Source organism: Rhipicephalus microplus, chromosome 1 (assembly GCF_043290135.1).
Source record: "Rhipicephalus microplus isolate Deutch F79 chromosome 1, USDA_Rmic, whole genome shotgun sequence".
Classification (NCBI taxonomy): Eukaryota; Metazoa; Arthropoda; class Arachnida; order Ixodida; family Ixodidae; genus Rhipicephalus; species Rhipicephalus microplus.
This window is the reverse complement of record NC_134700.1, coordinates 222,016,924-222,044,277: the sequence shown is the minus strand read 5'-3', so window position 1 is coordinate 222,044,277 and position 27,354 is coordinate 222,016,924. Positions and strand designations below refer to the sequence as shown.

Genomic DNA, 27,354 nt, shown 5'->3' with positions numbered 1-27,354 from the left:
GTTAGTGTACGTTTTACAATATCATATCCGTGACGGAAATACGTCAGTGAAGTTATGGTGGACCCCGGCATAAAACAATCTCGAGTTGAAGAAGTGTAAAAAAAAGTTACGCCATCTCCCGCGAAAGGAAACCATGTGTAGATGCGAAGCAGCGGTTGCTAACCCTTAATTGGCACCGACGTCGACCCACTGGCGCCCACTACAGCGTTGCGCGGGAGAGAAACCGGTGGACCGGTGATTCCTATACTGGAACATGACAATCGCTTTGATGGGCAGTGTGAGACAGAAGACTGCAACTGGATACAAGGGCCGACTGTCCGCTTTTAGTTAACGCGCACGCTGCCAATTTGCATTGTTTTCTAAAGACGATACTCTTTCTTGGAGACCTTCGACGCAAAAATTGTGTGTCTGTCTGTCTATATGTATGTCTGTCTGTTTGTCCAACCTTAACGGTACCAGACGATACCCCAAACGACCGACCCCATCCACAGCGCCCACCAATGTTGCTCAAGATTCAGCGTTCATAATTGTGGCCCAGCCGCGGTGGTCTAGTAGCTAAGGTACTCGGCTGCTGACCCGCAGGTCGATGATATGTGGGGTTTAACGTCCCAAAACCACTATATGATTATGAGAGACGCCGTAGTGGAGGGCTCCGGAAATTTAGACCACCTGGGGTTCTTTAACGTGCACCCAAATCTGAGCACACGGGCCTACAACATTTCCGCCTCCATCGGAAATGCAGCCGCCGCAGCCGGGATTCAAACCCGCGCCCTGCGGGTCAGCAGCCGAGTACCTTAGCCACTAGACCACCGCGGCGGGGCTGACCCGCAGGTTGCGGGATCGAATCCCGGCTGCGGTGGCTGCATTTCCGACGGAGGCGGGAATATTGTAGGCCCGTGTGCTCAGATTTGGGTGCACGTTAAAGAACCCCAGGTGGTCAAAATTTCCGGAGCCCTTCACTACAGCGTCTCTCATAATCATATGGTGGTTTTGGGACGTTAAACCACACCTATCAATCAATCAATCAATCATAATTGTGCAATCGTCAATTAAAAAGCAATTATTGCTCATATCTGAGACACCATAACAACTCGTCTGTATTCTGTATGTGTGTCTTTTACAGAAAATGCATACATAGGTAATTCTAAGGACCATAGCGTTTATCATGCTGCGATGACCATGCAACGCTTCCACGGAAAGGCAAGTGTTTCCAACGCTTTGCTAAGACGACACGGTGGTGGCACCTACCCGTCACCTTGCGTTCTACACCTTATGACCTCCGAGATAGACGCGCACGCCACGCGCTTCGTTTTCCAAGATAACTGCCAGATAGCGCTCATGTCTCCCGTGTGACGTGACTTGATGCGCTCGTTCGTCTCCGCTGCACGCTCGAGGCACTTAACGCAGCACCTCCAGAATAAAATTCACCGATTTTTTTTTTGTTTTTGAGCAGTACATCAAATAAACGTTTTGTTCACTCTCTCTAGACGCAAGACTATCGTCTTTCGAATACATTTGCAGAGTAACATGCAGATACAGGGCCATTTTTTTTTTTCAATCAAGAAACTCGTTAGCAGAGGCTGCCTGCGTCGGCATTGCGACATAGTGCCTAGCATATATTCTAGGCACTATAATTGCGATGCGATAGAGGGCGAGCATAGGAGAGAATAGAAAGGGGGAGGAGACGCGCATGCGCAATAGTGGTATAAACGCCACGGGTATACGAATACCTAGAGGAGAGGGGAGGAGCGAGCGTATACGTTAGCAGACGTTCCCTGCGTCGGCGTTGCGACGCGAGAGGGGGGAGCGTAGGAAAGAAGCCGACGCCGCGGGATATAGTCCCGAGCAAGAAAGAGATGGTTCGCAAACGTTCGTGTAGGAAGTTTAAGTGGACTTGACTTTTCCTGCAACTATTATTGATGTCAAAAGGGGACGTTGAAGAAACTCTAACAGCCTCGTGATAGTCCTACGTAAGGTGACTAACACCATGCGGAGTACTTGTCGATCAGCCATAAATGGGAAAGCCATTGGCGTGCGCTCAATAACGAGGAGGAGGGGGGGATGGTGGAGGGGTTATCACAGCGTTCGTGCAACCATCCCTCCATACTTACTCGCGTGCGAAAAAGCACAAGCTTGGGTGTGAAAATGAAACCGAAGCAATGAAAAGAACCTCCCCACAGTGACCTGTCTTATGTAGGTATCAAGCCTTACTTTTATTGCGAAGGTGAAGGCGGGGACGTACACAGTGCTTGCAATGCAACGTCGGAGCGGCAATCAGGGGTGCTTAGTAGTAATTACCATCAAAAACTTGCACGAACACATCAATTCATTTTCAACAATCACCAATAAGTAAACATACACGGGAGAGAGTCCTTTTGACGATTTAAGAGCGCCGCATTCGCCCCACCTACCCATGGGGAAAGTTTCACAACCCGACGCAGTGTTCTACAGAGACAGCTGTCATAATATATTACAACAGCCGATTTTGGTGGTCTTGGTATCTGCCGCCACCGCCGGTGTTTGCAGCCGCTGTTGCGTACAGTGAGAGAGAAAAATACAGGGTTCGATCGGATTAGGCACTTCACGTGGCAAGTCCACTACTTTGCCACAGAGTCACACCAGTTGCTTTTTTTTTCTTTATTGTCTCACTTGTACGAATGTTCGCAAACGTAGGCCAGGGAACAGTACAGCGATTAAGTGCAACGATAGACCTTTAGCTGTTAGAGCTGACTGCATGTTAAAACTTTAGTATAACAATAGTTCCAATGTGAAAACCTGTTCCTGTACATCCATCTGCACTGTATGAATTCCAAGGATGCGAGACACATTGACAAACATAATCGCGCAACAGTATAACTTTAACATCTGAAATATGAAAGTCAGTTTGAGTTTGCCATATGCTATGTAGGTCCAGGAGCATAACAAGGACGTAAGGTACGCCAATCATTTTCAACGCAGAGAAGCACCGGCGCGGCTTTACCACAGAGCCACGCCGGCGCATATCGCGGTGGCTGCGATATCGTGGCGGTTGCATCCATGGCGCGCGGGGGGGGGGGGGGGGGGGGGGGGGAAGCTTCTACGGCCTGCTCCCTCAACACGAAAAAACGGTGCCAAAAGCGTACCTGGAGCGGCCGTGTTCTTTTACACCAGCGTTTTGTAGAGTTACGTGAGATCGGATCTAAGTGAGTTGACTGCCAGCCCCACTTCGTATAACATTGCAATGTGTCGCTATGGCCGCACCGCAGGAAACTTGGTTACTTAGCAAGCGCATATTTGCTACAATTATAATTGATCCGAAAAATGCTAGCCTGCTTCACAAAACATCCGAGTATATTGCTGTCGAATTCATTGCTTTGCCCTTTTGACTAAACTGTGACTTTTTTTTTTCACTTCTCTGTCTCTCTCCCCTTCTAACTCCCCTTTTCCCCAGCGTAGCCAACGGGACTGCATTCTTGTTAGCCTCCCAGCAGCATTTTCCCTTTTCCATTCCTTCCTTCCTTCAGAAGTAACCCTGACATTTCAGTAAGTTCATGTTAAACAGTGTTTTTTGTAAGGAAAATCAGCTACTTTAAGCTTTGTACTTCGTTTCTGCTTTGTGAGTGTGCGCTTTGAAAGGGGAGAACATTTGCTCGGGGTGTCCCCTCGAGCCAGAAGGGGAAGGGGGGGCAGTCAAGGGATTGACTCCACTGATTTTGGCGCATAACGGATACTTCCCTACTTCTCATAATTATAATTTGTGGCATGGTCGATACTTTGCAACAGTAATAGTCGCCACAGTCGCCAATAGTCGCCACAAGAGAGATAGATACAACGTGCTCTATCTAGAAAGGCCGCTACTCCAGCTTTCAGAGTGATGTGGTGGATCTCTACGCTGTTTACCAGCAGTCGCTCCGAATCCCAGCGCTGATTACCAGTTGTTGCGGACCGGGGTCCACCCGACGCTTCCCCGCTGACGTGGGTTGCAGGAACGTCAGGGTTACGTCGGACCCGGTCTCTTGTGGTAGCGTGGTGCAACTTCGAGTGGAGGAAACGAACGCTGAGAAGATGGGGATACGAAAAACAAACAGGTTTATGGCACTATTTACACTTATTTATAGCATAGGAAAGTTAGGAGTTTCACAAACCACGAGCGTGGTGGTTGAACGGTTACATGGTTTAGAGCGACGTCCAGCACTCTGCGGCGTCGTTTTAAGCCCTGTCAGGCTCCTCCTCCTCCTTGAGTGGAACACCAGTCACACACACAAAACACCGCCCACAGGCATCAGTCAGTAACGCACGGTCCGCCGAATAGTTATTGCACCTAATGACGCAATTCCTTTAGGAGAGCGGAAATGGGGTTCCTTCCCGGAACGATTTGGCGGTAGGGTTGCTTCCTTCGTCTTTCCCTGGAAGGGCAGCCAAGAAGTAGACACTTGAATCGCGGAGACACGACCTGTGCGGTCAGTCTGCTTCGCCGTCTCGCTAAACAAGCCGGCCCGGAGGAATTGATTGTAGGGACATTGGCTCACGGACTGTCTTCTAATCTCTTTGTCCCTCCCCCCCGCTGGAAGCTGGCTCCGAGAGAACTGGGGTTCCGGGCGTGGGAGCGCTGCCCGGCTACGTTATTCAGCGACAGCATGGCGCCTACTGACGACGGTCATAACAGTGACTGTAGTGCGTGTGATGTGCAGGCCTGGAGTTCCTACTTCTGAATTGTTTTTAAATAAACATCGTGAGGGCAGCCTCAACACCATATATGGTATCGGTTTCCGCAAAACGCGATTGTTGGTATATCTCGTGGTGCTTCTACTGCGCCATGCATCCCAGGGTTGGCCTAATGTTTCTCCGTCGACCGTGGACCACGCATAACGCTACCAGGAACGAAGGGTCCGACTGGAAACCCTTCGAACAGCCAGAATAGCGCTTCATATATGCCACCCAATACTTTTTCGACAAAATAAGCCACGCTCTTGAGGCAAGCACAAACGCATATACTCTACCGAATGACTTTACACTACACAAAATATATACGGCAAGCCTCCGATACACCTCATTACCAAGAGTGTGGTTCCACGCCGACTTTATCCCACACATACTGGCACTGCTTTGAGCCAGTACGCAGTCATTCACGCTGCTCTAACATATAATTACAAGAAAGGTTTCAAACTATGGCGAAACAATTTCTTCGTGGTCAATTCTTAACCATATAACCATCCATCAAAAGGGAGGTCAGTAAAACCTCACTGTAAAGCTCAGATCCAGACTTGTGTTTTGAAAATAAATGTGTTCTTCCCTTTCTCTACATCTCTCTGCAGCATTTCCTTAATGAAATATGGCATGACGTTGACGGCGGTAAAGGTGACCTAAATGAAATATGTGACGCAGCCTACGCAGCTGCGTGCTCTTACGCAAGGATTTCGGTAATCTTATTTGGTATGCTTCAGGATTCATGTGAGCAACACCACGTGGTCCAGTTTAGTACAGAGTTTTCCCGCTATACGCGGCTTTTCACACAGTACTTGCGTATTGTGTTGGGAAGTTGAACTTTGAGAAAAAGAATAAATAAACAAATAAATAAAAAATATAAATAAAAATAAATAAATAAAATGAGTGATGCATCAGTGACATCGTACTCCTCACAATGCGGCAGCAAAATGCAAGATGTTGAATCTTTCAAGTCAGCGTAGATATGCCAGCGCATGATTTTACATACGTGACAGACTTCCTGACATTTTTTTAGATGCGGAGCATCTAATACTCGAGGCTTGTAGCGCGGCGCCGTCCGCAAGCTTCCTCCTCCTTCTTCCACCATCTGTGCATCCCTTCCTCCTCTACACACCGCGCGCGCTTCACTCCACCACCATCTGTGCACCCTTCCTCCTCTACAAACCGCGTGCGCTTCTCCTCTTCACGAACATTCGCTAGCTGTATAATGTAGCGCGCATGCGCCGTCGCGCTTCGAGAACATCGGCAGCTGACGCGCGCGCATGCGCCGTCGCGCTTCGAGAACATCGGCAGCTGACGCGCGCGCATGCGCCGTCGCGCTTCGAGAACATCGGCAGCTGACGCGCGCGCATGCGCCGTTGCGCTTCTCCCCCTTCTCGAACATTCGACAGCTGACAGTGCATGCGCCGTCGCGCTGTATATATACTCAAGGTCGGCGCTCGCTCGCTCAGTTGCCGCTCGTCGGTTGGTTTGTACGGCGCGTCGACGTCCAAGGTCGCGGTGAAATGAATTCCAACGAATCCACAAACACAATAATCGACGTCCCTTCGACCAGCGCCGCCCTTTCGCATACGTGTGTACGTGTTCACTCATTTAACACCCCCTCCTACAACCACGTTAACCAATTTAGCCATCGACCCAAGTAAGTCGCAATTTAACACCCCATTTCACAACCACGTTAACCAATTTAGCCATCGACCCAAGTAAGTCGCACTTTAACACGCCGTTAGCCAATTATATGCTCCGCATCCTCCTCAGTGTTCCCCCGAGGGAAGCTGCGGGCATTTTTTTTTGTCTATATAAGGCACCATCATATCAACGTGCTACTTTTCGATTATCCTTTAGACAGCATATGATGATGTCAAGCTTTTGCTAATTTCACGTCGCAAACTTCGGAGTCTTTCAGGCACAAAAAAAAGATATAGATAGATAGATAGATAGATAGATAAATAGATAGATAGATAGATAGATAGATAGATAAATAGATAGATAGATAGATAGATAGATAGATAGATAGATAGATAGATAGATAGATAGATAGATAGATAGATAGATAGATAGATAGATAGATAGATCCAACACGCCTCTCAAGAATCCTTTATGAGAATTTGGACCAACACGCATCGGCTGCAAGCGATTCCTGACACACGGAAATGCAGCCCCTTTCTATGCATGTCGTGCCTTTTCAAATTGTATACAAGCGAAGCTTGTATACATGCAGCTGTGTATACATGCAGTGGTAGCTGGATAGACGGCAGTGATTGCCACTCGATAAATACGCGACTACTTTTCACCCTTAGTTCTCGCCGGAACTGCAGGGAGGAAATGTACAGCATTGCTGGCTGTTGTTCGCTGTTGCAGAAGATCAAAGCAAGCATCAAGAAACGAGACAGGCGTGTCTTTTTCCAAAACCTATATATATTCAACCATGACCCCCAAGATGGCGGGCGAGCGCCACGCGCCCGCAATCTCGGAGGCTATGATTCGACAAACACTCGTCGTATGTGTCGCGTGGCGAACTGCGTGAGCGAGTAGGACTAATTTTCGTTCATTAGATAATGAACATTGAGACAGTTGTTCCGTAGCTTACGAATTTTTTTCGAGGTAAATGAAGATGTTGATACAAGGCTCAAGACTAGAACAGGTATTTGAAGTAATTTTTTTTATTGCACAGGAGTGTATTGTTCACTCGCACACATGCTCTGACAATGTCCCGCGTTACCTCAGGGACATCTCACCAGTGAGTCCGACTGGGAAGAGGCCCTCGGGAGCCTCGAACTCCAACACCAACTGAAGGCAGTCCAGAAGGCCCAAGAAATAGCGGAACGCCACCTCGCTCTCGCCCCGACTCGGGCGTCACCTACAGTAGCGGCTGCTAAGATGTCCCTCGTGGACACCTTGGTAGCTTAGACTCCTGAGGACATTTTAACAAAGTTCTTGACTGACGTATGAGTTAACGTGAACTAATGAAACAAATGCTTTTGAAGAACTCAGTATTATATAAAAGGGGAGGAAGTTTGGGAAGGTTGCTATAGTCCATCGTATCGTGCAGAAACCGTAGCGCAATGCAGGGAGAGAGGACGGGATGATAAGAGGACACGCTAACTTTCAACGAATGCTTCATTGTGAGCATAAATACGCATCTCAAACTGCAGATAGATAAAGAAAGAACGGTAAAAAAAAGAAAAGAAGTTGCAGCATATTCACGGAGTGAATGATGATGAGTGGGGCAAAACGTCCATCCGTCTGTACAGACGGACGAAGGGACGGACGGACGGACGGAAGCGCAGAGGGGTAAACGGACGAACGAACGGATGGATGAACGGACTGACAGGCGGACGCTTCGCCCCACTCATCATCATTCTATCCGTGAATATGCTGTGAAAACCACTAACGCCATCTTGTTATACTATTCTTAAGGAGATAAACACACAACGCCATCTATTGAGCAAGTCATAATCTAGAGGTGGCTACATACTACGTACGAAGGAGGGAACGACCCACGGCCCCCTAAAAATATCCAAGTGTCGCATATAAAAAAACGAGCTTTTCCCTTAGGTGAAACGACAGACAGCATTCTAATTCATTCATTCATTCATTCATCAACTCTCTCAAGCGCTTCAGCAATTTCTCTAATTCATTCGCTGCGATTCATTCAATCATTTCAATGCAGTGAAGTGAACTGTCTTTTTAAGGATATTTTACAGATATTTAAATAAATTCATATTGGAGTGTTCCAATGTTCTTGAAAGCCTAAGTAAGCACACTAGAGAATTGCAATAATGTCACGCGACGCTTTTGCTCATTCACAGGAAGCGTAAGGCCGCTTTACCTTTGTTATGCAACTGGGCTGCGAAAAAATTACTAAGATATATAAAGAAAACCTACGTCCGTGACCGACCTACGGCGGTTGGAAGTATCATCGACATTGTCGCGGAAATCAGCTTACCCCGTCCCCCCAAAATTGTGGAACAGGACCAAAAAGACATTGTTCTAAAGAATATAATCCAAACCAATAAGAATTGACCACTTTCTCATGTTTTTTTTTCTCCTTTTGCAGCACGGTGCAGCATTTGCGGAAACATGCAGCCCGTCAACTGACGTCCGCGGCAAAAGACGAGCTCTGCTTACGTAATAGCCGCTTCCTGAAGGCCATCGTATTGGTGTAACGTGTGCGCGGGCACGTTCGAATCCGGGGGGCGATGTTCGAGCCTCCTCACTCCCCGCGCTTTCCTTCCTCGTAAAATTTGTGCGCACCACCAACATACATTAAAAAAAAAAACTTAGCTGTTAACTACATGTGCTTTGTTTTTATCTTTAATTTCTTTCTATAGAGAGATGAAAACGGTCGACAGATTTGTTGACCGGAATCGAACCCCATTAGGTGAGCCGTCACTATCGAAGCGAACACTGCCGTGTGTTCCAGCTGCTGCGATTGGGGTGCCTTGGTCCCATCGAAATATATTTTGTTACCCTTGTATCCAGTTCAAACTGCCCCGTAGTTGCACGTATTACTACCGTCTCCGTGTGCGTCGTTTACGACGGTGCAACACAGAATCGAAGCGGCGTGCTTGAACATCAATGATTGCATAACAGATCTGTCACGAGAACGCTAATAAATTTATCCGCACGGTGCACGGATAAACTTATTACTGATGCGATACTGATCGAATCATCGGTACATTCGTCATCAATCATCACCCTTAATGTCAGACCACTTTGTCGAAGATATTAAAGAAAAAATACTGGAATCATGCCCATGCTTGGAAACACGTAGCGCATCCAGTAGACGTGATGATCTGTCAGCGAACACTACGATAGATAATGCCTGGCATGCAACCGCACCGTACGAGGCCCGGACAGAATGCAAGGCTAACTAGCGGGGCGTGTTGACGGGAAATAAATGAGCACTCACTTTTGTGACCAGACGGCATTGTGGATCGCACGTGTGCACATCGGCGGCTGCAGACAGACGAGTAGCGAGCCTCGTCCGCGAGCAGTCTTCATTAAATCGCCCGAGGACGTTTCTTGCTGCTGCTGCTGCCCGCTTCTCCGCGTCACAACGCTGTCGCGGCGCACATGCGCGCCAACTTTGCCGTGCACAAGCGCATAGACGCGCCAGCTTGTCGCCGTGCGCCCTCCAGCCAATCAGGACGCCGTGCGACCACAGATGGCCACTGCGCACGCTCGCATTTCGTCTGGCGCTCTTTCTAATTCCTTATCCGCCGCAGTCGCTTTTCTTTTGTCCGCTTCTTTCTTCTTTTTCTTGGCGCTTCGTGCGAGTCCTTGCCTGACATTTCCTCCTTGCGTTCCTTCTTTTTCTGTCTGCCCCTCCAGAGGCCTCTTTTTTTTCTTTTTTTTTTCGCCGACGCTAAACTGTCTGGATGAGACTTGCACACGCCCTCACACGAAAAAAAAAAGAAAAAACCTGGTCCTTGCGACTACTTTCTCTGTGGTGCAGTAATGACTCAAGATCTGACGCCATCCCGCATCCGTGCGCAGTGCCGTAATTAAGGTGGCCAAGGTCACATTCCGAATTCCCGTAATGGCAGCGCAGGCGGTATTACGTGCGATGCGATGTCTGCATGCAAATGTCTGGCTCAAAAGGCTGTAATGGCACGTTATTCGCCCAAAACTCACGAGGACGACGAATACGTATCACGAGCCTGCCGTGGGGTCCACTATACTCGAGGCCCTTACACGCAGTAGTCGGGCTGCTCCAATCTTTCGCACGGTTCTTCTGAGCACTTCACCAGACAGTATAGATGACACAATAAGTCGACAACGAGGGCCATATACAGATAATGTGCAAACACAGGGCACCGAATGTTTTTTTTTTTTAATGGTATAGTTAGCGACGTGGCTCATCTCTCCAGGCACGGGTGCAGCCATAATTCTTTTTTTGCTGTAAGGGGGGGGGGGGGAGCATGACCTCTTGCATTAGGTTCTTAGACCTAACACTCTGTCTTAGAAGTACTCATTTGTGCTGGCTGTTTTCACCGAGAAGTGGTAAACCCCTTTTACCTTTCCACTCAGCTCATTCAAAATGGTGAAAAGGGGTATCATTAAAGGTTGCCTGGTAAACGCTCTCAAGGGGGGGGGGGGGGGGTAGTTTAAGGGTAGTTCAACCGTACTTTACGCATGTTCATGCGTACGGTTCTGTGTGCGTGTAAATATTTACACGCAAAATTGAAAAAAAAAGGGGGGGGGGGTTCGGTTCAGCCCTTCCCCAACTCCCTCGGCAAGCCAGTGGTTACTTGTACGTATTGAACGGTACTGTGGTTTTATTATTGGCGTGAGACAACAAGAACGGACACCCAAGTTGTCATCTGAATCGACCATAACGACAACAATATGTTCTTTGTTTTTTGAGTGTGCACGTCGTTGCGACTTCTTTCTTTCTTCTCTCTCTTTTTTTGGTCGGGGAGGGGGGGGGAGCACTGAATGACCGCGCGAGACTGTTCTATATTTCGGCAGCGTTTCACTACATCTCTGCTATTCAATTGGAAAGAGATGCAGATGACCGAAGCGCGGCAGCAGATCGCCCCCGCGACTCGGGATATACTCCTATTTCAGCACATTCGGCAGTGCTTTCCAAAGGTGGGAATCGGGATCACCGGCCGGCCGACTCAAACGCCGCCAAGTTCCAAAGCTGTATTCGAGTGTGGACTTTTATAGCGAAAGCTGTTATGAGATCGCAACAAGGATCACGTAGTTGTCCACCGCCTGTGACCGTAACCATTATCACGCGAAGTAAGCAAAACAAAAACTAAGTGAATGAAATCACCACGGACACAATTGGATTCGAACCCGGGTCCCCTGCGTCGTGCCAGCCCCGTATTCTGCCACAGAGCCACGCTGGAGCTTGCAACTCTTTTTTTTTTCTTGCATGGTATGTTATACAAGTGCGGTTTACGCATATTCATTCCGTACAACATAAGGCCACTTCGACAAACGTACAATGGGCATTACAAGCCAAATTCCATACATCACTGTATCTAAAAAGGTATACCAGTCCGGCTGACACTGAAATTGTTCATAAAAGTTTCTTAGCTGCACAGTCATTCGTACATTGTAAAATGACGAAGAAAGCATTGGTTCCGCATGCCTGTATAACATGCGAGTTTTCTATAAACTATGCATGCCAATTAACAAGAGCATGTCAACTGGCATATCATTGCATTTAGGTAGTAAAAGATAACGGATGCTATGAGCATTTAAATCTAGTTGTCTTTTTCTTAAGGCCCTCGATGTGCAGGACGCCCCAAAAGAGGATGGCGTCCTTACACATAATAAAGCAATGTTTTATTGTTTCTGGAACTGCACAGAGGCGGCAATTAATTAAGGGCACAAAAATACGTTTGGTACACCTTCTTTCAAGTAATGTGCACTTGATCTATATGCATCTATTGAAACGCCTAGGTATTTCGGGGGCACACATTATTATTAAATACCCTTGAAATGGGTTGGTGTATTAGTCCGTGGACCAAACCACAGTCCTAAGCTTTTAGCAAAGTTCATACACGCCCCTGAAATTTTTTTGCGACTGTAACAGCAATGTCACACACCGCGAAAGACAAGACTGGACTATGACTGAGTGTGCGCGCGTGTGCTGCCGAATGTGCTGTTTATATCTTCCCTCTCCGCTCTCTTTCATCTCCCCCATCCCTCTCCCATGCGCAGGGTAGCAAACCGGCTGCCTATAGGCTGGTTAACCTCCTTGCCTTTCTTTTCCCTCTATTTTCCTTCCTTTTCCTTCCTTTGCGAACCGGCTCTTGCAACTCCGTTGCAGACATGCCTTAGGTAGGCTTGATATCGGGAAAAGATGGAATCACGTCAATGTGAACAATAAAGCGTTTTAGAACAGCAATGGAAAAACCAGACGACACACAATGCGAATCGCGTAACGAGTGGGTCATCGAATGCGCTCATTACAAAAACTTGCTTGCTTGATCCTTTGTCGTGGCTCTCACCCACTAAGGGGGATTGGCCAAGAAGCCGGCGGTTAATGTGAGGCCATGCATTAAGCTTATCCAGGCTAGGGAAATAAGATTACTTTGTTTTGACATGGCAAGATTATTGTCTCACAATGTAAAAAAAATAAGAAAGGAAAGAAATAATAGAATTAATCTTCAGAAGAATTTCATATACCGATTACAAAGACTTCAGGCATAATTCTTCATCTTTCTCAGCCACAGCATGAAAAACTACACAAAATTCCTAGCGAGTGTGTAGCGGGCACCACGCTTTTCCTGAGAATGGTGAAGAATGGCATAGTAAATACACAAAATACACTACACTACAGTAAATACACTACACAAAAATTATGCTTTATGGTGTAGTGGGGTACCTTGCAAGTGTGCTTGTAGCAGTTACCCAAAAAGTGTTTAAAAGTTCTCTGAAAGACCGCTCTTTCAACTATCACTGTGGCTGTGCTGCGCGTTCTGTGCAGACCCCATTGGCGGATCCAGATGGGGGGCCGTAGGGGCTTTGCCCTCACTTCAGTGCTTGTCGTCCACCTCCAATCACCAGTTGGCACAGATGAGTGAAACACCGTGAGCACACATTAACAGTATTTATGCTATGAAGGGGTATTTCTGCTATAAAAAAACAAAAAGTCACGAACATGCCTCCCTCTCCGGTGTTACTTCAGGCGACCACCCTCCTTAAGATGAGTGGCTGGATCTGCGCAGGCCTGGCGTTTTTTTTTTTTTTTTTTTTTTACACGAGGCCACAACTTTGAATTTTGGTTTCAGATATGAGAACTGAGCATGTAGTACGCGAGTACACACTTCTCTGCCATGCGACATTTGTTTTGATTATGCAGAACGCTTTAGCACTGCTCTTGTACCATTCTAAGTGTGCCCCTACTGTGACATCAATGAAAAGATGTCACGCCCAGTTTAGCATCCGAGGAGCACGACATTTCAAAGATTTCTAATGGAGCCATCTGCCAAACTGCCCTTTTAACAGCAACGTCAGTAGCTGCCCTGTCAGTAGGGTTCACTAAGACACAGGGAACACCACCCTTTTTCTCTGTCCTTGTACATTTGTGCAGCAGTTATCAGTTGATTTCTCTGGCTCTTTTGTCCTTATTATTGATAGCAGTGCCGGATAAATGCACAAGGACAAGAGAAAAAAGGTGGCGTTCTGTCTGTCCTCATGAACTCGGTTTACAGAGCAGCTACATATATTGCTGTTAAAAAGACAGTCCATCGATGGATTTGCACTTGTTCTAAAAGCTTATGATGAGATTGCATGGCTTTTAAAATGCCACTACACTAACAAACAAACTATGGTTCCACTGGCATAGCCACTTCGGTGGAGCAGCAGAGCCCCGTAAGCGCTACACTACCAGTGCGGACACTGGCACAGCCAAGGAACCATAGGTTCCAACACTCTTGTGTACATACACAAGCCCTCCTCTCTGGCTGTGCCCCACTATGATTCGCACTTAACAGCAGCTAACGCGGTAGTTGTGCACTTCAACATAAGTAGTTCAAGTGGCTTGCTTTCATAATTAAGTGAATGGAAGGTTTCAATATTGCCGCTGCTTGACCATAAACTGGCGAAACTTGCCATGCACGACAGGATTCGTGGCATTGACTGCATGAAGAAAAACAGCATAACTTCGAATTGGAGTGATTGCTTGAAGTATAAAGGAAACAAAAGAACTGGTGAATGTCTTGCAGTACCATGCAGCTTTAAAATGGGCCTTGGTACGCCCAGCCAATGCCAACATAATTTTGGCATGATAGGACTTTTTTCAGTAATCTGCAATGGCACTGTTCTTCTGCATTTGTAGCGCAGCAGTGGTAATAATATGAAAGATAGCAAAGGGAACAACGTTTTATTTCCTCTAATATGTGTACTACAGTCAAGTTAATCACCAATGCACAAGGTGATGAAACTTAATTACACAAATGAGAGCAAGGCTGTACACATTTAGCTATCCTCCATAATAAGAGGCAATCGTTGATGCACAAACATTTCTTCATCTGAGATGTGGCATGTCGGTATCAACTCCCTCCTGGCTGCCACATAAGCTTCGGGTGACATCATAGTGTCCAGAAGCATAGTGTCCATCTTCAGAGGAGGCAGAACGATGGCAATGTAGCCAGATGACCACGGCTGCAAAGTGAAAGTCAGGATGTATAATGCAGAAGCATTATTCACATTAACAGTGCTGACCAAAATTGGTGTAGCCAGCAACATAATCACAAGTGATGCTATGCAATGTACAAAGTTTTCTTTTGGGATAAGAGCACACAGTTTATTCCAGTTTTGCATAACTTTTGCAGAAGCTTGATGTTAAAATTTTGCACATTAAATGCTGTGAGACATCCAGTTCAATATGTCATTATTTAAAAGGAATTTGGGGCCGACCACATCAGGGCTTCGCTTACGATACCAAGACGCAAGTATAGGCTTATCAAGAGCATTAAATCCAGTTTATAAAAGAGAGTGCAACCTCTGCCACAGTATATCGACCGGAATACTTGACATATTGCACAGTCAGCTTTACGAAAATGAATTTGAGCAAGGAGACTATCTCTTTTACAGCGAAAGCTGTTATGAGATCAGAACATGAGTCATGCGCGGTGCCGTAATTGTCCGCCGTCGCCGGTGTCCGTAACCACTATTGAAAAAAAAAAAACTCAGTAAATAAAAACATTAATGACACAACAGGATTAAAAACCTGGCCCGTTGCGTGCCAGTCCAGTATTCTACCACTGAGACATGCCAGTGCTTGGAACTCGTTCCTAAACTGGCCTTAAGCGGGCTTGATGTTGGGAAAGGAATCGCATTAACATGAGTAATAAGGCATTTTAGAACATCAAAGGAACAGCCAGGCATCACACAATGCGAATTACGTAACGAGTGGGTCGTCCAATGCTTCAATCCATTAGAAAACTTGTTCTTGATCACCTATTAACAGTGGCGCATATCCACGTCAGGCATAATTCATCGTCGTCACCCACTGCATAAAACATTGCACAAAATTCCTAACAAGTGGGCAGCGCATGCCACATTTCTCCAAAGAATGGAGGATAGCTTAGTGAAATGCTGGCCTGCTGAACGAAAATTATGATTATTTATGGCACAGTGAGTACCCAGAAAGTGTGCTTGTAGCAGTTACCCAAAAGAGTGTTCAGAAAAAGCTCTGAAAGGCAGCTCTTCCAGCTTTCGCTGTGACTGTGCTGTGCACTCCGTGCAGGCCTGGCATTTTTTTTCCTGCTGAACACAATACTGTTGCACTTCGCATGTAACGAACTCCAAAGATCCAACACATTTTTGAATATACTGTCCTCATTTGAATACACTCTCTGCCAGGCCAGTGTTTATCCTTGTGAAGACTGCATTAGCGTAATAGTACATCACCACAAACACAACCGACATTTCCTTTGCCCAGTTTAGCTACACTATGTATGCATGAACCAAACCAATATACTGTGTGCGAATACCATTCATAAAAAAAGTTTTCTTTGACTGATTCTTAGCAGGATCAAACATCTGGCGAGGTCGTTTGATGAGGAAGTTACATTAGCTACAACTGAAGCGTGAATAGTGGCAAGTTTCAGCAAACCCTAAAAATACATATTTGCACAAAACATAGATAACCTTATCACTTTCATTTGAAAGATCTCCATAATTACAAGGTATCACAAAGATATATGCACATGCAGTACCACTGTTAATCGCAGAGATATTTTTTTTTTACTTCATAATCTGTTCTGCACTTTTAAACAAGCCATGACATTCAATTTCCGGTCATAATTCGTGCTGTCTGGATAATCCTTGCACATTCACAAATACGACAGCAAAACTTTGAGATGTTAGGTCAAGCACTTAAATTATAATTGAATGTTTTTTAAACACGCAAGTGACTTGAGAGTAAATCAACACTGCCTAACTCACAAACCTGTAACAGCCAACTATCTGTGCGGCAGTCTGCACTCCACCTTACGATATTGTTTCTTGGTCAGCTGCGTATGAAATCCGAAATATTTTAGCTTTCTTTGGCTATACACTGAAATTGAACGATTTGCATGGTCTGAAACTTTGGTTGGAGATGACGGCTCCACGCCTTCCCGCACATGACATCACATGCGTATGCAGAAGGCGGCGTTTACAGCCAGTGACTTGCAGGGCTTGTTTTGCGCTGAAATATTCGTTTGCAGTCCACTTTTCGTATCTGTATAGGCATAATAGACCCTCCGCTCCTAGTTTTCATTGCAAAGCACAAATTGTGTGGCAACCGTGTCATGGCCCCTTTAATAGAAATTGTGGAAGTTCTCATCACAAGTATCAGCCCAAGGCTGCAGACCTGGAATGCAAAAGGGTTCATCGCAGATGTCTAAACAGCACACTGAGATTTGAAAGCTATCAAAATGCTAATATCCACTGAAGTGTACTTTTAATGTGACTCCAAGAATAATAAACAAGTGAATAAATGATATATTAATGAATCACTTGTAGGACTTAACACCCCAGTGCAACTCTGTAGCCATGAGAGGGGCTGCAGCGGAGAGATGAGAATGTAATGTGCACTGAGTACAAAAGCATTTTTTTTTTCCTTTTGCCTGGTTTGGAATGCAACTCCCGCACCCAGGAATTGAACCCACGACCTCAGCAACAGCAGGCAAACACAGGCGCTGAACTACTGAGCAGATGGCAAATGAATAAATGCATGAATGAATAAAAATAATGTTGAAAGTAGCTGCTCCTTTCATTTGTTCCTCCAGTTTGATTACTAAAAAATACATTCTCTTTAAGCGATGACATATGCCAGCATCTGCAGTCAGTTTTATTTCAGTGAATGCCAAGTGATTTATTTCCCCTATTTATTACATTTCACTGAAGATTTGCCAAAAAAATTTAAATGTCTGCTTGCAACAATGTAAGTTCCTAGTTTTTACAGACTGATAAAAATTTACAAGACAATAATATAGCAATACAAAGAAAATATAAAAAAGAGAGAGAACAAAATTATTATCACCTTTTTAGTAAGAAGATCGGGTGAAGTGGAGAGATGGTCATTAACCTCTATTAGACTGCCAGGAACTGTGCTTATAACTGTATAGATCTCACCATCTGAGCAGGTAACAATGCATAATGGTGATTCCTTCTGTAGTTTTTGACCACCCTGGAGACAAGATCAAAACTGTTAACCACAAGGCAGAAAAGTATTTTAGTGCATTGAAAATTTGTAATGCCAGCATCTTTCTGATCATTTCCTGCCGACTTTGTTCAATATTTCTTCACTGGAATTCTTATAAAGCACTTATTGCAAAACCAGAAAGCCGTATTTTCGGCTCTTAGTTCATTTCCAAGAAGCCGAAAATGAATACAGCAAAGCACTAACATAGACAAAGTCCATCAAGTTTGTTACAATGAATGTGCCATAAAGAAGCAATGATGCAAAGCTACTATAGCATCTTTACCCCAAGCGGATGCTCCAAATTTACTAATCGTGTTTTAAAAATGAATAAGTCAAGAGATCAACCATACAACATGTTGTCCTCATCCTTCATACAGCCAGTACAATGTTTATGCTGCCGTACTCCTTCAATAGTGACGTAAAAGAGGTCACAGCTTGTGATTAGAGTAGGCCAGCAAAAGAAGATTTCATTGAAGCATCAGCTGCACAACTGAATTAAACTTTCTTGATTACTGACACGTTTGTAGTCGTACATTTACAATACTAATCTTACTAAGAAAAGGTATCGATAAAAATGCAAATATATCATCCTGATCTGTTGTATCACTTCCCATTTTTTTTCATTTACAACGAAATACTTTCCAACAAGTTCTCTTGTTCAGCAAGATTGACTACATATCAATAAAATATTTTTCCATGTTTGGTAGCAAAGAAATTAGGCACCCACTCTTTTTATGTTGGCAATCATGCAATAAAAATTTGCTTATCACACAGCACTTTGTGTGGCTCACAGGTGCCACAGGTATTAAAAGACACTAATGATCAAAACAATTTTTTGTGTTTTAGTAAAGTATAATTTTACAGTCTTAAAAATATCCCTCTCACCGTGACAAGATGCTTAGTAAGCGAGAAAAACATGCAGAAAAAAAAAATGCGGGAAGCGGCGTTACCTTGAGATTACCGCACCAAACACTGCAACACAAAGAACTTTGAAGGTGGCTACATGGTCCAACGTAGCTTTCAATCGATAAAAACGAAGTACATTGAAATGTGTAGGTGCCATAGACTTAGCCTCTGAAGTTTCTGAAAATTGCCTCAAGCCAATGCCACAAAAATACCAAAAATACATTTTGAAATTTCTTACAACACGTGCCAAAATGTTGGTGCTAAATTAAGAAATTAAACTTCAATATTTATTTTCTCTGCTAAAAAAGAACTTGTGACAATCAAACATATGGCATTAAAGTTCTCATAGTGCAGTTTGTCAATCTAAACCAAGCCATTGTTTCGCTTCAGTTTCTCTCAAACACAATACCCATTGTAAATAGTTCTGGGAGTTGACCGCTCATATGCAAACAGAAATAATTTTCAAGAGTCGGTTCCCTCTATATACTCCATTGTTCAACTTCTTCCCCTTTCTCCATTAGCTGGGGTATTAACCAGTGGTACACCAGAAAAAAAATTGTAACAGCGTATGACCAGCTGATTGCTTCACGGTGCTGCTATGGCCACTCTGATTGGGTCGAAATACCATCGTTACAGATTGCCTTTTCATTGCACCTTCTGCTTTTTGGCACTTTTTTAGTTGTGCCCCACCAACTATTGATCACTTGCATACTATCACTGCTTTTCAAGGAATTCAAAAGGCACATCCATTTCCAAAAAGTTAAACAAAGCTCTTGCTTTATTTTTCTAAATTTAAATGTTTTTAACGATTTTAAGGAGCTGTAAGGGTTCGTTGCACGTCTGTTACAAAAAAAATGTCATGAACCAAGTTCCTCTCAGCAAGCTTCTTCTACATAATATTACTAGTGAGCATAGGTCGGCACTTTGAGGGACTACTCACTCATACTCACTCACTCACAATTTTTTCAGCCTTCGTGCTCACTCACGTTCATACTCACGTCTACTCACACTTATAGGCCCTCACTCACGTTCATACTCACGTCTACTCTCTCTTGTTCATACTCACTCCTACTTACACTCGGAGTACACACTCACGTTCAAACTCACTCTTACTCACACTCAGAATACTCACTCAAATTCATACTCACTCCTACTCCTATTTACAAACTCTCACTCACTCTTACTCACACTGATGAGTACTCACTCACGTTCACACCAGGGGTGGATCCAGCCACTAATGTTAGGGAGGGAGGGCTCGCCTAAAGTAACACTGGAGAAAGGCGTGTCATCACTTTTTTGTTTTTACTAAAAAAATCCCTTTGCAGCATAAATACTGTTAATTTGTGCTCCGAGTGGTTTCACTCATTCATCCTAATTGGTATAGGAGGTGGGCGGCCAGCATTGAATTGATTGAAGGGGGGAAGGGTGCTGACAGAGATGGCAGGGTGCTCCAATCGATCCTACCGCCTCCCTCTAGATCTGCCATTGGTTCAAACTCACTTCTATTCGCACTCACTCAGAGTACTCACTCACGTTCATACTCACTTATACTCACACTCAGAGTACTCACTCACACTCATACTTACTCCTACTCACACTCAAAATACTCATTCACATTGATACTCACTCCTACTCACACTCATGAGTATCCACTCATGAAGTTCATACTCACTCTTACTCATGAGTACTCACTCAAGTTCTACTCACTCCTACTCACACTCATCAGTACTCACACTTACCACGTTCAAATGAGTATAAGTGAGTTAGTATGCCGAGCTATGGGCGAGTACTGTTTAGTCAAGTGCCTAACATTAATAAAATATTAACTGAACGTTTTCGGCAGCCTTTTTTGAGCCTGTACTGAAATATTTAAAACAATTCTGTTAAAGAGACATTTTTGAAAATAAAAGCATATAACCACATAACATTGCAACAACAGTGTTGGAAAAGAGACAAGAAACTCGAATGAAATTTATTAATTAACTCTGACCAGACACTGAAAACATGAAAGATATGTTTCTCAGAACCATACCCCAGTGTATGCCAAGCTATACGAAACAGCTCCGCAACATGAGCATCATTGTGAAACAGCGAATCATATGTCACCTCACCTTCTTCCACTTCCCAGACACTTGATTGTTGAGCCGATTTAATTTCTCATTTACTTGGTAATCAACTTTTACGACTGTCTTCTTTTCTCTAATAATAGGGTGAGATGGAGCCAATGTGACAAGCACAATTCTGAAAAGCAGAAATGCAACTCATCAGCACTCACGTGATCAACAAAGTAGTACACATGTAAAGGTTAATGTACATTACAATGTTGAACAATGCAAGTCATGGAATGTACAACCTTATGTACATTGCAAAAAAGCAAGGTTAAACAACCGTACTTGCATGTGTATCTTATTTCTTATGGGGCACGTATTCTACTATTTCGACAAGGCAAACAGATCTTTATGGTCTCTTTGATGTTGCTTTAATGATAGTGGTTGATTACATTTGAAATATGGCAGCACAATGACTTTCAAAGCAATCTTAGTCTTTACAAACTTATTAGTCCTTGCTAACACATTTGTAACAATAAAATTATTATTTAATCAAATTTGATTTGACATAAAATATTACACAACAGCTAATGAACATTGGCAATTATGTATATATACAGAGTGGCTCCACTGAAGATGCCTGTAAAATGATGAACATTAAACAAATAAGCCTCCTGGCATGTAGTGTCCTGTGAAAGCAATGTGGCATCTGCTGAAGGAGTAGATGCTATAAATGAGCATTCAGAAATTGCCACCCTTTTCTATTCCCCTAGACTCCTCCCTCTGTGGCAGCCGTAGGACAAAGCTACAGCACCAACATAGATATTCTGGCAAACAGTTCAGTTACCTACTGAATTGTGCAATAAAATAACAAACATCACTTATATTTCCTCACATTAACAAATATGTGCTTACAGGAGCCACGCTGCAGGCATACCATTCCTTTGACAACATGAATAGCTTTCTGAAAGCATTGAGGTAATTGTTTACTCTGACCAATCATTACTGACAGTGTGCAGACAATACTTTTTATCTTTATAAGTGGTACATATGATAGTGTTTCAACACTGGCATAACAGGCACCTGAGAGCGACAATACGGATATTCTTTCAGTAACACCTTGAAAGAATGATTTAACGATGCCTTCTCTGAAAGCTGGTTGTCAAAACCAGCTACATATAAGGCAGTGTCTACGGAACATAGGAGCAAAGATTGCCATAAGCAGCCAAATTATAACACACTTAAAAAATAAAAAAGTTCTCTGTGGCCAAAGCAATGGGCATCCTTCGACACTGATTTTCACTTTGATTTCCATCAAAACCTATAGGAAGGTTTGAAAAATGCCATTGTACTCTATATAGAACTATCCCATTAATCTTCTACAGATTAAAATCTGCTCATGGCTCCGGTGCCACTGCCTCCATTGGCATGACCATGTTGGTTGCACAGAGTGATGGTGAATAACAGAGCAATTCTGTGCCATACAACCACCCACAGTGAAATTACCCACACTGCGTTTCACAAGTAGTGAGCTACATTGTCCACTAATCCACATGAATGTCGTCAACTTTTGCGATTACAAACTTCACATGGCCCCACACGTGAAGTGCCACAACAGACTGTGAATGAAGAATTTAAAAAAATGCAGTGAAACGTAAAATAATGTCAAGTAGCACGTATAGAAAAGCTAGTTTTTTATGTTTAAAACTTAATTGACTACATTACCCTAACAAGTTTCACATATATGCTGATAAGAGTGCCCTATGTATTTTTTGTGCAAACACGTGCTACAAGACACCTGACTATCTTCTGCCACATTGCACTCTCTGTATGAAATGAGGTGTAGCTGGCAGGAGTTGACAGCACTGCCGAAACCTACACGTTATCTCTATTTACTAGCACTTCTAGTCGTATATGTGTGGCAAAACGTATTACACTATACACAATTTTGATAAGCTTATTCCCACTTTGAATGGAAAAGCATGGGTAAGATGCACCACACATTGCACTTCTTTAAAAAAATTTAAATAATTTAAGTCCACCTGAGAAAGTGTACAGGTGAAATATCAGAAGCTATACTGTACCTGTTTGAATGGAACAATGCACACTGATCATGCCCTTCCTTTTTATTTGCATCTGAAAGCAGAAGATCGCAGATGTCTACACCGTCATCATCTTAGCCATGCTCCCAAATAGCATCCATCTGCTGTCAGAGCAACTCATAGTTCAGCATATTCTATTCAGATGTCCTCACTAAAAATGCGATAGTCATGATACTGACACCCAGGAGATAAACATGTTGGGAATAATACTGAATGCATGCAACTTATTAACTAGTAATGAAAAAGTGGAATAGTAATCTCGACATCCTTGTGGAGAAAGCAACTGTGGTGCATGACTGATTCGTAAATTGCAGCCACCAGAGCTAGAGGCAAATTACGGCCAGATCACTCTTGAGATAATAGACATTCCACTTGTCCAATCTTGGGTACGAAATGTATCATGCAATTTCTTGTCTTAGTTTTTTTTTTCTTGTTCTGTAGTGGTGTACACGCAGGAGTCTAGAATTATTGTGAAATCCCGGACATGATGCAAAATAAGCAGCTAGAATCTCCCTATTATGTTCAAATGTAAGTGTCATCATGGAGAGTACGTCATAATGGAGAACTGCATGCACTCAATGCACAGTACCACAAGCAAAATACTTCATGCCCACATCACGATAGGGCCAGTTGAAACATAGCGTTCCGAGGCACAATGCCATAGGTACTCAGCTACTGTGATGGGTTCTGCTGTCTTGATATCTCTCTTGCATTACTTTCTGAGGAACGCATCAAAGGTCTATCGACCTCAGCACGTTCCCTGTTTACTACTGCTAGTCTTAAGTTTTACTTTTTATGAGTGCCTACAGCATCGCCACACTGAATAATGCTGGTAAACTACGCTAGTCTGCTAGATTTTATTCTTCCCTGCAGACGTGCGATGCAGTACACATCATCTCTGTGTCAGATAAAACCATTGACACAACTCTTGAATTGAACATAATCAGAGCATGAAAGTGAGCACTTCGTAACATAAAGGAACCCAGAAGAAATTATTAAACAAGAGATTAGTTAGTTAGTTATGTTGGGTTTCGTGGCGCAAGAGCGACTAAGGCTATGCTGCGCCAGACTCATGGTGAGAATACCTACAGGGGACAGGGCTATGGCATATGGGATATGATGAGCGGTGAAGCGTGGCTGTATAAAGGCCTAAAAGGATTGGCTCCGTAAACGCGTGAAGTATATATCTCTTCTAAGATTATGTGTGTGATGCTCGGGATAGTGAATGTGTATGGTTGGTGCATGAGGTTATGTCAAAACCGTAATGGCTTTTACATAGCACTAATGCCATACCCGTGTCCTTATACCTAAGGGCCGGGAGGCAAGTGCCTCATTGTAAATTCCAGCTGCAGCAGATGCCTCTCCGAAGAGGCTGTGCTATGAGTCACATCAGTCAGGTTTTGTTATGTCTAGCGGTAGCATAGTTTAGTGTAGTTAGACCTTGTTCAGAAGTTGTGCTTCATTTAAAAAGCTGATCACATCAGCTATGGGTATTAGGGCGTCATCACCCAAGAGTAGCATTGGATGAAAGGGAATATTTAAGCTGTAAAACATACGGAAATGTTTTTCTCTTAATGTTTCCATATGTGGGCAAGCTATTAAAATGTGCATTACAGTTAACTGCTCCTGACACTTATCACAAGTTGGGGCTTCTTCGCCTGCCATTAGATAGTTATGTGTGATGCGCATATGACCTATTCGTAGTCGACATATAACTACTTCGATAAAACGTGCTTGATGAAGACAGGTTTTCCAATCACCAAGAACAGGTTTAATTAGGTGAAGTTTGTTGTGATTTCCATTCCTGCTGCGAGTGAAAGGTGGTGGCCCGGCGAACAGCTTGAATCCCATCTCTGGCAGGTATGTTGGTTTTTGACTCTCGCATCTTTTTTGCTGTTGCAGCTAGTTGGTCTGCCCTTTCATCACCTGGGATCCCGACATGACTCGGGACCCAACAGAGGCATATGGTGTGGTCATCGGGTGTGTGGGATAGCATGTTTAAAATATCGCCTATGAACGGTTCATACTGAGATTTATAACTGAGACTTTTTAGCACGCTTAACGAGTCGGTAAATATTATGTAAGCTCAAAACATAAACAAGAGATGATACTGTTTGCAGGTAAATGTATTATCTCAGTTTAATGACAAAGCACAGCAGGAGATGCTCAAACATCTTTATGGCAACAAAAAAGATAGTTAAAGAATATATAAATACTATACTAGTCATTAGACATGCAGCATTATTGCATGGAACAAGTTATCTGTGATGCAAAAAAAAAAAATGTTTGAACTGAGTGACAGCCTGCTACACATAGGGCTCAATTACCATTGGTGAAACCATGCTTGATAAGAGCACATCACAAAAAAGAAAAAAAAACTCATGCACATCTTAACAAAAAATCAAAAATTTTCACAAAAGCTACAGCAGTGAAGCTTCTCTTAACACCGCATGGCCCTCCAAGATCCCTTCACTATTGCTTTTGCCTGTCGTTAGCCTGTTTTTTCTTGTAGTATTTGCCACAACTGGTGCACGTGAACTTTCTCGCGTACAGTAATACAGTATTAGAGAGGTGACGTCAGTTGTGGGAGCAAAGCAGTTTTTGTGTAGCTTAATAGATCTTGACCGTGTGTGCCACCCAAGATTTTTTAACTTTTCTTTTCCTGCACCATAAAGTGGTGCACCAACATGAACATGAAAAAGAAATGATGACATAAGCACTGTGTGATGAAGCTCTGCCAGCTCGCCCAATTTGCTTTGATGCTCAAGTTATTTTTAAGAGTGGTAACCATATTTTATTCTTCCAGTTCAAATTTGTTGACGCTCAAGCGAGTTCTCATAATACTCATATAACACAAATTCGAGCTCGGCTTCATTTTCAGCTCAAATTCTGGTATGGATGCCACCTTGCTTCGGATTTCAGGAGTGAACTCTTAAAATTTGCGGCAGGTTTTCCCACAACTGTACGCAAAAAAATCATGCGCTTTACTTGGTTTAGCAGAGTGGACTAGAAGACAATGCTGCGTTTTAGAGAGCCGGTGTTAGTTTACCATCCTCTATCTCACACTAAAATGAATGCCCTATTTTCTTGGATGTAGAGCAGTTTGCTAAAATGGCATTGCTTGACAGCTTTTTAATGCAGCTATATATTGCTGTAACTATGCTATACTTTTCGGGCATAAATACAACCTAGCCGCTTTCTTCGTTCCTTCAGAGTTGCTATGACTTGTTACTGGTAAAACTCGTTCTGATGAACACCCACGACCACTGGTGACAACACGCACAAACCGCGGCAGAGGCATGTGCACAGCGAAAATGCACTGGCATAAATGGCTCGGCAGAACTATCCCGTTTGTGACATGTTATCCTCTGTGGTCTCGACTCGAAACGGATCGAGCCATACTAAGAGGGCGGAAACAAAGACGGCATCTTTGTTTTCCCTTTAAAATTTGATTGAAACCGCAGCCATTTCAAGCTGAAACGCATGATCACGCGCAGCGCAGAGCCCGGCGATCGTCCGTGGTAAGGCACCGCGCCGGCTTGTCTACTTAGCGAAGCCACACGCGTAGGCATAATCTGCAGTAAAAGTGAAATAACATCACCGGCAGCTGAGTACCACTACTACATTGCGGTGGATGAGGACATTTCAAGCTACCGCGGTAAGGACCACGTGAAGTTTGGCTTAGGGCTGGCGAACTCACCAAGATGAAATCGTGGCTTGAAATACCGTTCCGTGACGCTGGGAAAGCTCTTCGAGATTCGATCATATAATTTGAGCGATTGTTTCTGTGGCGGGCCCTCGTCGGTAAGCTCAGACATTTGACACAACCAACGACACAACCTTGCCAAAAGAATCGCTGCACAACGCGGTCCTACGGCCACCAAGTGTGCACGAGCAAAACCATAGCAAAACACAGCGGCACGCCGTTTTTGCGTTCGCGCACTAGATGGCAGCACCAGTGACGCTGGTTCGCTTGGCGTGTTTAATTATGTAACTTTTATTAGAATTCTGATGTAGTACGTGCACGCAAGAAAGAGCGGAAACAATAGTTGAAAGTTTACTGAAGATACTCACGCTGAAAAACAAAGCGAACGCTTATGCTCAAACATGAAGCTATCGGCGGCATCGATTACGATTAGACGCGCGGTGCTGTGATGCATTGGTGAAATCCAAATAGTCGTTTCTTTGCTTTGTTCTTTCACGTTTCGTTAGCATTTTCTCATCAACCTCTTCGACTGTCCGATCATATGACAAGGACCACATGGCGTTATTTTGAGTATTGGCAAAGGGAGAAACAAATGCAAAATGCACTGCGAGCTACTGACAGAGAACAAAACACAGCTTCGAATCGAACATACCAGGCCGGATTGCGGTGCAGCAGCGTCTGCTGTGTCAAGGTCCGCGAAAAAAAAAAAATAACAGAAAATCACGA

General features: G+C 44.0%; 1 protein-coding gene across 1 annotated transcript; it reads right to left on the bottom strand.

Moving 5' to 3' along the window:
• Positions 1-14,537: 14,537 nt before the first annotated feature.
• LOC119159623 (protein Abitram) lies at positions 14,538-26,811 on the bottom strand. Its single transcript, XM_037412437.2, has 5 exons — positions 26,623-26,811; positions 22,905-22,956; positions 20,884-21,013; positions 17,705-17,851; positions 14,538-14,835 (listed from the first exon to the last, which is right to left on the bottom strand). The coding sequence occupies exons 1-5, from the start codon at positions 26,738-26,740 to the stop codon at positions 14,650-14,652; spliced, it is 633 nt and encodes a 210-aa protein (XP_037268334.2). The 5' UTR covers positions 26,741-26,811; the 3' UTR covers positions 14,538-14,649.
• Positions 26,812-27,354: the final 543 nt, after the last annotated feature.

What these genes read in the sequence shown, in the direction of transcription:
- LOC119159623 (XM_037412437.2), bottom strand. Translation starts at nt 26,740, where the DNA reads ATGTCTGAGCTTACCGACGAGGGCCCGCCACAGAAACAATCGCTCAAA. An exon ending in CAAGCCACGATTTCATCTTG is followed by an intron (nt 22,957 to 26,622) that starts GTGAGTTCGCCA and finishes TTCTGCTTTCAG; the next exon opens with ATGCAAATAAAAAGGAAGGG. An exon ending in GCATTGTTCCATTCAAACAG is followed by an intron (nt 21,014 to 22,904) that starts GTACAGTATAGC and finishes TCTGCTTTTCAG; the next exon opens with AATTGTGCTTGTCACATTGG.